The 12,243-nt window shown below is 46.9% G+C and overlaps 1 protein-coding gene across 6 annotated transcripts in view; it reads left to right on the forward strand.

The window, feature by feature from the left end:
- Positions 1-5,569: 5,569 nt before the first annotated feature.
- Positions 5,570-12,243, forward strand: part of IGSF5 (immunoglobulin superfamily member 5) — a 43,668-nt gene continuing 36,994 nt past the window's right edge. For 4 of the 6 annotated variants that reach the window (XM_036851182.1, XM_036851185.1, XM_036851186.1 and 1 more), the window contains exons 1-3: positions 5,595-5,679; positions 7,656-7,748; positions 9,147-9,222. In XM_036851182.1, the coding sequence (XP_036707077.1) occupies positions 7,704-7,748; positions 9,147-9,222 (121 nt within the window). In that variant the 5' untranslated portion in view covers positions 5,595-5,679; positions 7,656-7,703. Of the gene's footprint in view, positions 5,680-5,911; positions 5,964-7,655; positions 7,749-9,146; positions 9,223-12,243 lie in introns of those variants that run through there. The other 2 variants (XM_036851183.1, XM_036851184.1) reach the window with 2 other exon arrangements.

The following is a 12,243-nucleotide window of genomic DNA, read 5'->3' on the forward strand; positions in this document are numbered from 1 at the left end:
CTGGAAGCCTGCTTGACAAGGATGTACTTGTAGACACAAATCATCCCCTCCCATTCCTTTAGGTCCTCTCCTGAGGCCAAAATTATTTGAGGATGTGTGGTTTTAAAACATGACCCCCGAATTCTTTGACACTCCTCCATAGAGGGGTCTCCCCAAATCTGGACTCTGTGACTTCTTGGTCAATAGCATATAGTGGGATGACTGGGGTTGGAAGAATTCTATTACCCCCAATGACCCCCACCTTTGTACACCCCCTGTCCTTTGAGTGTGGGCGCAAGCTGTGAGTATGCTGTGCCATCGCTCCTGTGATTATGTTACATCATAGGTTGAAAGGGAGATTATCCAAGTGGGCCTCATCTAACCACATGGGCCTTTTAAAAGCAGAGAGTTTTCTCCAGCTGGCTGCACAGGGGAAGTCACAGATTGGAAGCAGAGGGAGGCCCGATGCACTGTTGCTGGCTTAGGTGGTGGAGGGAGTCACGTGCCAAGGAATGTACGTGACCTTGAGGAGCAGGGAGTAGCCCTTGGCTGACACCCAGCAAGGAAACGGGGACCTCAGTCCTACAACCACAAGCAAATGAGTTCAGATCACAAAAATAATGGACTTAGCAGTGGATTCATTCCCAGAGTCTCAAGATAACCCAGCACCCAGCTAAACCTGCCCAGAGAACCCAGATGAACCTGCCCAGACTTCTGACTTACAGAACTGTGAGATAGTAAATGGGTATTGTTTTAAGCCACTAAACTTGTGGGAGTTCGTTACTCAGTAACAAAAAACTAATACAGTGACACTGCCAATTTCTAGGTCCAGGCTTTAAAAGACTAGGAGCTTCCACATTCTGTCCAATGGGGCAATTGCTCTTGGAACCGAATTGCCATGCTATGAGGGAGCCCAAGCGGTGCCACAGAGAGGTCCATGTGGAGAGGAATGAAGACCCTCACCATTAGGACCAATCTTCCAGCCTTGTGAATGAACCACCTTGGATGTGGGTCCAGCTCCAGGTGATCTGTCCCAGCTGACACTGTGTGTTGCAGGACAGGCCATCTCCACTGAGCCTTGCCCAGATTGAAAAATAAATGATGGCTTTTAAGGCACTAAGTACTGGGGTGGTTTAAATAGAGGGTGAGTTTTCTGCTGATGGTCCAGGGCCAAAATTTCTCATTATGTCCCTAGTGATATGGTTGATATTAAAAATAACTGAAATACATGCCTGCATGAGAGGGTAAATGGCTCCTGCAACTTTAAGGACACATTATTCTAGTCAACTTTCCTCCTAAGATTTCGTGATTGAGGAATGCAATGGACAGAGGGCATTTTGCAAATTCCTACTTACAGAGGGATTTATTAACTTTGTACCCCAGTTAACCACACTCACAAAAATGATCATCTTCAATGCTTTTGAGGGTGTGGTGAAATAAGCCATCTCAGACACTGCATGTGGGATTGTAAACGGGCATGGTTCTGGAATCAAATTTAACTCTATCAGTAATTTTAAAGTGAATAATGTTTTGACATATGACTCTAATTAAAAGAGCCTAATGTGAGATAGGGTACCAAATGCAAAATAAAATAAAAAAAAAAAACCCCAACCCTCTACATGCATAAATACATTCATCTCGGTATTGCTTGCAATACTGAAAAGCTGGAAACAACATAATGTTTAAGGGCTTGGATATTCTCACAGTTATTATGATAATTTATAATGATATTATGTATCATAGCATATTATTATAAGTCCATTAAAGCAATGCTCATGAATGGTTTTTTAGTGATAGAGAATGTTGCTTATAATATAGAGTTAAATTTAAAATGATATAAAATTGTATAGACATCAACATATTCTACTATGTAATACATGAAAGTGCATATGTTTGTTCAAATAAAAGATTTCTAACAGTTAAAATACAGATGCAACTTAATGTTTAATAATTAAAGAATTAATAAGTAACTGATGGTACATCCATAAAACATACACTTTTTAGCCACTCAAAATTACTTCATAAGAATACATAAATTTATGGAATCACATTTAAGCCATTGGTTAAGTGGGGATGTTAGTTTCCTAGGGCTACTGTTACAAAGTACCACAAATTAGGTGTCTTAAAACAACGTGTCTTCATTGTTTCATAGTTCTGGAGGCTGGAAGTCCGAAATCAAGGTGTCGGCAGGACCACACTCCCTCTGAAGGCTCTGGGGGTGGATGCTTCTTCGCTTCTTCCGTCTCCTGGCCGGCAATCCTTGGCATTCCTTGGCTTGTAGCTGCATCATTCCACTCTCTGCCTCTGTCATCGCATGGCCTTCTCCCTGTGTCTTCATATAATCTTCCCTCTGTGTATGCCCCTGTGTCCAGATTTCTCTCTGTTTATAAGGACACCATTTATATTGAATTTATCACCTTCTGTAATCCAGTACGACCTCACTTTAATTTAACTAATTACCGAGGCCCTATATCCAAACAAGGTCACATTCTGAGGTTCTGGGTAGACATGCATTCTGAGGCGGACACTATTCAACCCAGTATAGGGGATGAAGTGAAAAAATTCAAATTTTGTGGGTAAAATTATATATAATAATGCAATAATGATTGCAGCTAGGTGGGGGGCTCCCCTGGCCCCCCCACCTAGCTGCATTCAGGTCCCACGAGCCTCTTTAACATCCTCAGGGTACCAAGTCTCCTGCCATCCATCCTGCTGCCCAGATGCACATTGTTCCCTCTGCCCCAGGAGTGGTCCTCCGCACCCTCCACCTTCCTGCCCAGTTCACTACTTACATCCCCCCACCCCAATCTGAGCTCAAACCCAGTTTCCTCAGGGAAACTCCCTCCTCACCCCAACCTTCATCAGAGTTCCTTCAGAGATTTTACTGTGATAGGAATTACAGTGTGAATATGTTTTATGTAAATTTGAACTTTACAAGTTTAAAATAGCACAGGCTAAAAATATTAGTAAAATCTCTCTTTATGTTCAAACTTTGAAATAATGCAAATCTCCCAAATTAAAAAAAAAGAAAAAAAAAATCCCTCAGGACCACACAGTTTGAGCTGCATTTCCAGTGACTTGTCAGTAGTGTTTCCACTCTTGCCCTGGGGGAACCTCTCAGTAACTGGTAGATAGGAATACCCCGGGGTCGTCCGAGGAGGACCGTGCATTTGCTATGGAATTGCTGACAGTGGTTTTGGTTATTATGTATGCATAGTTGTTATGGCACTTGTGGGGGATCAGAACATACCACCCTAAAATGTGCCACTTTGGCATATGGATTATTTTAAGTTGAAGATGACTGAGAAACAGCAGACACCAAACTCTCCACCCTCCGCTCTTTTGTACCATGAAGGGCAAAGGGATCTTAATACTGGAGACTTTTATCAGAATCAACACAAACAAACCTTATCAACACAACACTTATCTTCCATTAGTCTCACCCATGTACTCACCTTGCCACAGTTTGCCACCCCAATAGCCTGAACTCCTTTTCCTTTTCTCGTCACTTCTCTACAAATTTATTCTCTTGTTAGATACTAGATAAGCCCGAGTCCTAACCACCCCTTTGAGCTACCCAGCAATGAGTTTCCTCTGCATGTATCTGTACTGCATGTGTTAATAAATTCTTGTTAATCTCTTGTTTTTCTCTTGTTGATCTGTCTTTGTCAGTTTAATTTCCAGGGTCCCAGCCACAGACTGAGGAGGGTAAAGTTTGTTTTTCCCCTCCCCTACACCCTCTTTGTTATTATACCTTAAATTTTTCTAGAAGCTCTAATGATATTCTCCAGTAGTACTGCTGAGGCTGAGGGTAGGGCTGGAAATCTTGGCTGATACTGTGCTCCGAAGGCCAGTCTGCAGAACTGGTGAATGAAATTCTAAATGTCAGGAAGGAATGAAGCCAAAAAAATTTTAAAAAGCACATTAGGGCAAATATGAGCTACACTGGCCTTCAATTTGTATTCCTGTGGCTCACTGCCCTGGAATTATTTGAGTTTTGAATTATGGTAGGCCTTCAGGGACACAGCTCCTAAATAAGATGCTATAAGCCCGTGTATATTTGTGAGATTATTTGACAAACATATTGACTCTCTATCTGCTTGTTCACCATTTTTCTGACCATCTCCTAGCACCAGAGCCTGGTAGGGAGGGAAAAAAACCTTTTCCTCTACCCTCTTATGTTCATTTACTGAGGCCTGTGAATTAAACTGACAAAAGAAAGGTGAATAGGAGAAAAAGGTTTATTTTGTGTGCATATGGGAGCCAACAAAGGAAGTAACTGGCTCATTGAATGGTTAAAGACTTACATAGCTAATTTAGTAGGAGAAAGGGAGGGGATGAGAAAAGTTATTTTAGGGGAAGAATACCTATGTTTCTTCCAGACAGATGGGAGTTGAGAAATTTGTGGTAATATTTGTCTATACAGGTATGAGTGGTCTTTCTGTCTTCCTTAGCATCATAAACTCCCCTGAAGAAGGGATTTGGAGTAGGTTTTATTTGTGTTCTCCCTTCTGGGCATAGATCCACCCTGGAGAGGAATTTATGGCAGCCTTATTTCCCAGGAGGTCCTGCTTTTAGTCAGTAAAGGGAAGCTCTGAGAAAGCTTTTTTTCTTTATTTCCTTTTTTTTTTTTTGGCATCTGTTGACTCTCAAATGTCTTCAGCTTAAAAATAATCTTTATGCCAAAGTGACATGTTTTGGGGTGGCATGTTCTGATCCCCTTCAACTGGAAGACACAGCATTTCCCCTGTTTATTCGCTTCAGCGTCTTACTCTAAGTATATGGTCCATACCTTCTGTTGTCACCTCTTCTGTGCAGATGCCCTTGACCCTGAGTCCCATGACAGGATTAGAATGCGATGAGGGAGACCAGCCAGAGACTCAAAAAGAACCGTAAGAGAGCAGACAATTCAGTACACTGCTGCTTCAGGATTTGGGGGGATGGTTTTTTTTCCAGGAATTGTCAATGCTCTGAAAAGCCAAGTTCCTTAGTTCACTTCCCAGGGGCTGGGAGTGGGGTCTGGGATGCCTGCAGAAAACCTCTTAGCAGTTCTGCAAACGCTCCACAGGAAACTGGACTTGACTTCTAAAGCTGGCCCCATTCCAGAGGACTTCATTCTCAGGACTTTCTGTTTTTTCTTTCACAAAAGAACCTGTTCTTGTGGATGTGGAGGAGCCGGGCTGAGAGAAGAAACCCGCTTTGCCACAGCTCCGGGCCTGTGCCGGAGCCAAGAAACAAGGTTGGCCGGTGGCCGGCCACGTCCACGTGCAGGAGGAGGCCAAGGGCAGGAGGGGGCCAAGGGCAGGAGGGGGCCAAGGGCAGGAGGGGACCACCAGCCTCCCGCTGGCCTCCTGCAGCACATAAGAAAGGCTTGGGGCAGGAACAGGGGGTGGAGGCCAAGTGCAAGGGCAGCCTTGGCCCTGAGGCGTGGCGTGGTCAGCCTGAGCGGACCCGGGGCTGGCTGATGATTAACGGGGAGTCTGCGGCTCCAGGGCCCGAGGCAGGGAGGCCACCTGTGTGTGCACAGCCCGGCCTGTGACGTGAGCGACTTCCTGGTTACAGGTGAGAGTGGTCCGGATTCTCCGTGGCTGAGAGATTTGTTCCTGCGTTTCTGTGGGGAGAGCTCAGAGGCAGGAGAGGGGCCTTTGGGGACCGCAGTACCTTCGCTGAAGCCCCAACGGGCAGATCCGCCTGTCACAGGTGAGGCACCGCGTGAGCCTGGTGTGTGTGGCCAGCGGACTCCCCGCAGGTAGCCGCTTCCTCCTGGGGAGCCGGTGCTCAGCCCCGGGCAGGCCGCTTGCTGGTCTTGGGGGGGGAAGTGCTGGACGATCCAACACGTATCTGTTTCCCAAATTCCACAGAGTTAAAAATTAAAAGATCAGGCTGCTCTGCGAGTTTAGGAACTTGAGACGATTTCTCATCAAGCTTCACAGGCAGCTGTTCTCCGACCGCCTTGAAAGCTGAGACTCGCTGGAATTTGGAAGGTCTGGATTCAAAGGCTGGAAAATTCCTGGCACTCCTGTTATTCATTGGACAGACTTTAAATGCCATTTATTCTTCCCCAGTGAGAGGCCTGATGGAAAGGAAATTGCTCTAAACCTCTGGAAGTCCTAAGATTCCCCACGTCTAGCAGGCAGGGCCAAGGCACCTCCGAATACGGGGGCGCCCAGAGCTGGGGTACTGGGGTGGAGGAGGGGCCCTGGTGCTTTTGTATGTGCACATAGAAGTTTGTGGAGAGCCCCTTGTGTGTATTTAAATTCCCTCCTGTCCTACTTGTTTCTGGGTTTAGGATTTATGCTGATGCCTAAAAACAGGATGTCTGCAGCCTCTGGATTTTATGATTTCAAGCTTTTTCCAAGAACCCAGACATAAGGGTTTGTGTGTGTGGGTAAATAAGTGAAATGATCACATCTGGCAATTTTCTTCCTGAGATGACAGGCTTGGTGGGTGCAGACGGGTCTCCTGAGTGTTTCTGCCTTGTCTGGGCAGTAGGAAGTGGTTGTGATTTAAATCCTGTCTTGATGCAATTTAAAAAAATATTTTTATGGGGGTGTAGCTGATTTACAATGTTGTGTTAGTTTCAGGTGTACAGTAAAGTGAATCTGTTATATATATACATATATCCACTCTTTTTAAGATTCTTTTCCCATATAGGTCATTACAGAGTATTGAGTAGAGTTCCCTGTGCTATATAATAAGTCCTTATTAATTATCTATTTCATATATAGTAGTGTGTATATGTCAATCCCAATCTCCCAATTTATCCCTCCCCCTGGTAACCATAAGTTTATTTTCTACAACTGTAACCCTATTTCTGTTTCAATGCAATTTAATAAGATTTAAGATTTTTGAAAGACTTTGTAGTTTTTCAACTAAAAGTAGGTAATCCAAGTCTTCTGTAACAAAATGAATGAGAAGTAAAATCTCAAACTACTCCATAGAGATATGAACTTGCAAATTACCTGGCAGAGCTTTCCTTTAATTAAAGCAAACTGTCTGAGTTCAGTTACAACTTGGAATCAAGTTCCTTCCTGTACACACCCTTCAAAAAATACTGTCTCCTGAAGATCCACGTCTGGGGTCCTGTAGCACTCGGGGTGTTCCTACGTGCCCCCGCCCGGGAGGTTCTGCTGGGCTCTTAGAAATGGACTCGTTCTGTCACACAGAGAATAAGCGAGTTAAGTAATCTGGTGCTAGTCTGCAGCCTGGCTGACTAGACAATCAGTGACTAGAAGCCTTTCCTGGTGGACCTTAAGCTCATGCTGCAGTTTCAGTAATGCTGGGTCCGCACTTCACATTTATTGCTTTCAGGAAAATGTGTGACTTTTATAACTCGGCAGCTCAATCTCTCCTCCATCCTCCACTTGAGCCTAGATTTCTAGGTGACTCGTAGAGCGATTGGCTGGTCCACTTGTGTTCATTGAACCTTGAAAATTAGTAAATGATTTATTTGGCGCTTGGTAATTTGGAATCTTGGATCCATCTGGGAAGGCCATGATTTCAGTTTGGTTTGTGTTCAGCTGCTGGACCGCTTGGTATCAAGGCGTTATTTGTAGGGATTTACTGAATCTTTTTTAGATGATGTCAGGAGCTGAGGTGCTTGGTGGGAAGGTCCTGCAGCACAGTTGCTGGGACGCTTACTTTACACACACGAGCAGTTATGGTTTACTCTACAGGCTGAATTTTGCTTTCCAAAGACATCAGAAATCAGAGGTGGAAACCCCATGCTCCTGCTTGTGAGGTGTGAGCACCCAGTGCTGCCCTTACAGGTAAAGTGGGGTCACGGGCCGGGCATCCCCCGATCCCTCACACCCCACTCTATTTGATTCAGCAGCTTGTATGAGGTGCTTTCTGAGGGAGGAGGTGGGGCGGTTCTTACCTGTGTCTATTTCAGTTATTGTCTTTGGGCTTGTGGGTTGTGGTGGCCTATGTCCTGTTAGAGACGACAATATGGAGCCCGGGGGTGTGGCAGCTTATCACAGAATCCCGCGCCGGCTCGCTTAGGGAACCCGCTGCCCCCTGATTTGGGGGGAAGGGACGTATGCCCGCCAGCGGAGCTGTGAAATCCATGTGGAGGCCAAAGCCAAAGTGAAAACTCCCCGCAGGTCGGGTCGCTGTGCTAAGGACGTGTGAAATAAAGAAACCCTTTCCTGGGGCTGAGAAGCTGGTGATTTTGTAGACAGTTCACGATATGTTCAGTGGGAGATTTAACTTACGTACTCTAAGCAGTGCTGGTGACCGCCCCGGATAGGCCTGTCCCAAGGAGAAGGAAAAAATAAAAATAAAAAATGCAGGGATGGAGAGTGAGCAAGAGGGTTATCAAAGAACAAAGGAAGGGCCGAGAGATGTACATGACAGGATCCAAGCATGTGCTACCAAGGGGCCAGGAAGGCCTTACTTGGTCTACCCTGACCTCTCTCCTGCCCCAGCCCCAGAGCCCCCTCTACGGTTCCCCAAACGTGCCAGGCACGGTCCCACCCCAGGGTCTTTGCACCTGCTGTTTTGCCTGGTAAGCTCTTCTGTACATACCCATGTGCCGGTCGCCTCACCGCCTTCCCTGTTCACTGGGCATCTTCTTGGGAGACTTTCTCTGACCTCTGCATTCGAAGCACCAGCCAGCCCACCAAACACACGTCCCCTCACACACACTGCTCTCTTCTATTTGTCTCCATGCCTCTTACCACCTAATAAGCTTATGATCTAGTCCTTCCTTTTGCTGTCTGTCTTCCCTCTTGCTAATGTACACCTGCTGTGAGTAAGATTTTTTTTCTCAATGATTAAAGCATCCTGATTGAAGTGAGTAGCAGTAAGTCCACACTCCGACCTTCTGGTTGGTGATTCTGTGGTCATGGTATAGCACGTGCTTCCCACGACTTACATGTGGGCTTGGGAGCAAGGTCGTTGAATACACTGATTCTCACACGTGAGCACGTACAGGAATCGGTACCATGTTGAACTTTAGGCAGATTTCTGAGCTTGGCCCCCAAAGCTTCTAATCCAGCGGGTCTGGGCTGGGCCCGAGAATTTGCTTTTCTAACAAGTTCCAAGATGAGGCTGGTGCCACTGGCCAGGCTAACGTATCTCTCCAGGGAAACACACGAGCTGGGAGGGTCCCCATGCGCCTCTGAATGGAGACAGGCTGTGACCTGCCTGCTTTGCTTTCCCAGGTGTGGAGGAGCATGCGAGATGCGGGCAGCTACCGAGACATCCTGGCCGCGCTGGTCGTCCTGGCTGGGCTGGCAGGTAGGGACCACGGAGCTGGCTGGCGTGATCCCGGGCATCCACCTGCAGTGGGCGGAAGGGACTTGGAGGAGGCCACGGGGGCGCGTGGCTGCCAGCAGATTCTGCCTTAGGCTCTTCCTGTTGGGTCCCCTCCCCCCCCACCTCCTCCCTTTCCTGCTGCGTCGGCCTCACTCCGGAAGGGTCCTTCGGGTGCGCAGGAGCCCACCAGCCCTCCTCACCGGCGTCCTTGCTTGGGTACCTTCCCAAGGTCATTGCTCTTGTTGAAGCATCCCATTCCCCCTCGCCTGGATATTCTCCCCTTCCATTTCTACCTGGTCTTCAAGGAAGACCTGCCTTGGGCGTCACCTCCTCCCTGAAGCCTTCCTGACCTTGCAGTTTTCTGGGTGATAACCCCAGCTCCCGTTGTTGACAGAGTGAGGGACCCATTGCCTGTGAGACCCCCCAGTCCTGCCCACAGCTCCTCCTCATCCTGGAACTTTCCCAGAGTATCAGTCGGAATAGATTCCAGGTGTCCCAGGCCAGGGTCTCTGGATCAGATTCTGCGTTGTAGGAGACGGAGTGTGCAGACCCCGGGGTGGTTAGGGTAACAGGAGTTTGTACGCCAGCTTTCTTTTGACTATGTCTTGTCTTGATTTCTATGGCTTCCGGTGTGTTTGTCTTGTTTTCCTAGCTAGGTTTTAAAGTCCTCAGGGTATTCTTACTTCAAGGATTTTTTTTTTTTAAACTTCCATTTTTTTCTTTTAATTTTACTTGTGACAGATTTTTTTTTTTAACTCATTTGCGTTTTTTAAAAAAAATTAATTAATTAATTAATTAATTATTGGCTGTGTTGGGTCTTCGTTTCTGTGCGAGGGCCTTCTCTAGTTGCGGCAAGCGGGGGCCACTCTTCATCGGTGCGTGGGCCTCTCACTATCGTGGCCTCTCTTGTTGCGGAGCACAGGCTCCAGACGCGCAGGCTCAGTAGTTGTGGCTCACGGGCCCAGTTGCTCCGCGGCATGTGGAATCTTCCCAGACCAGGGCTCGAACCCGTGTCCCCTGCATTGGCAGGCAGATTCTCAACCACTGCGCCACCAGGGAAGCCCCCTACTGCAGGGATTTTAAGGCGCTGTATTGAAGAATAATATACATACAGAAAAGTGCACAAGTCATAAAGGTACAGCTTGATGAAATTTTACAAACTGAGCGCCTTTGTGTATCAACGATGGGCCCAAGAACACTTCACAAATGCTTCCTTCAGCCCCTCCCCCTCCCCCAAAGTGACCATTGTTCTGACTTTTAGTTGTGTAGATAAGTTTTGCTTGCTTTATATTTTACACACCTATAAACTCTGTTTCAGATGGCTAGATAACAGTTTATTTTTTCTTTTTTTTAATTCCATCCACGACAGCTTGAAAAAATAAAACAGAATAAAATAGTATAGGAATGATCAGAGTGCGTGATGTGCAGTCAGGACTGTTTTACAAATTTTGGTTTTGGGTGTGTTTACACATTAAGCCAAGGGAACCAGGCTGTGGTGTTAACATGTATTTAGGGGCAAAGATGTTTGGAAGCCCGTGCCTTGTAGTATGTGGTGCTAAGCGTTTAGTAGGTTCTTGCTATGCATTTGTTTGTAGGGTGGAGAGGAAAACATTTTCCCTGCTTGTGTAGGCACTCATGGGGTTAACAAACCAGGCTCAGCACACATTTTAGGGATATGGCGCCAACGTGGCTATCTCAGCCACGGTGGCAAAAGTCTCTTCCGGCTGCTTAGCGGGAAATGGATGAACTCTGCGTCTACAATTTTTCTGAGCTATTTTTCCTGAAGTACTGTTTTGAAGGCAGGGATGGCTTGGGTTGAGGTCTGGAGATAGCTATTCCAGGAGGGGAGAGGATTATGGATAATCCTAGAGCCCCCTAGGGGATGGGGTCCATTGCAAAAGCCTGAACTCCTAGGATGCTTCATCTTGGAAAGTGTCGGGTAGAGACATCTCCAATGGCTTTGAATAGCTGAGGACAACCTCCACGTGTCCCCAAAGGACTCCTGCCAGCCCTCGCCTGTCCACCTTTCTCCTAGCGTGATGGGTTATTTGATCACTCGGTGAATATTCACTGGGAGCCTCTTATGTGCCATTTAGGTGCAGGCACTGGGGTGAGCAAAACCAGGCATAGTCTCTGCTAACAAAGAGCTTAGACATCAATTGATAGAAAAATCAATACAAAATCACCACCATGACAATTGCTTCACTGATTCGAAAGCCTGTTATGGATCATTTGACCTGCATAGGGTGGTCTGGGAAGGCTTCCTGAGGAGGAGACAACTTGGCTGGGAGCTGAGGAGTAAGCGAGACTAGTTTTTCAGGCAGTCACTGCCTGTGCAAAGGCCCTGGGGCCAGAAAGAGTTGGTGAGTTGGATAAATAGAAGATGGTCTGGTGGGCAGAGGGCGGAGTTTGGGGCAAAATGAAGTTAGAGAAGACGTTGATGTGAGACTAAGAAGGGTCTTAAGATATGATAGTGTTAAGGGTGATCTGGTCTGTATCCTAAAGGATGGAAATATTTTAAACAAAGTCTGGGGTGTGGTGGTGGGAGGTTGGAAAGGGTACCTGGTCACATAGGCATGTTGAGAAGACCCGTCTGGCTGCCACGTGGAAAGCAGTCTTGGGTGATGGTGGTGGCACAGCGGTGATGATGGGACCTCCTGCTATGGTCAGCGGGACATGGGGGGCAGCTCTGATACACCTCGGGACCCCCTCCCTCACTTTCCAGTTTCCTCCTGATGCTCCCAGCCCCTGATGTGTTTTGACTCCCATTTTCTCCATCAGAGCTGTCTTACCTGGGCACTTCCCTTCTACTGCCCTCTGCTTTATTTCCCTTTCTCCCTTCTGCTTTTAATTGTCTGCTTGTCTGTTCATTTCCAATGTTAAGTAAGAGATGGGAGCAGGTGAGGGGTCTACAGGTGCAGGAGGGAAGCTGGAGAAGAGGTAAGTGGAAGAGTAGAGGGGTTAGTTGTTGCAGACCCTCTGTGCCCCACACGCAAAGGAGAC

Source organism: Balaenoptera musculus, chromosome 4, assembly GCF_009873245.2.
Source record: "Balaenoptera musculus isolate JJ_BM4_2016_0621 chromosome 4, mBalMus1.pri.v3, whole genome shotgun sequence".
NCBI lineage: Eukaryota > Metazoa > Chordata > Mammalia > Artiodactyla > Balaenopteridae > Balaenoptera > Balaenoptera musculus.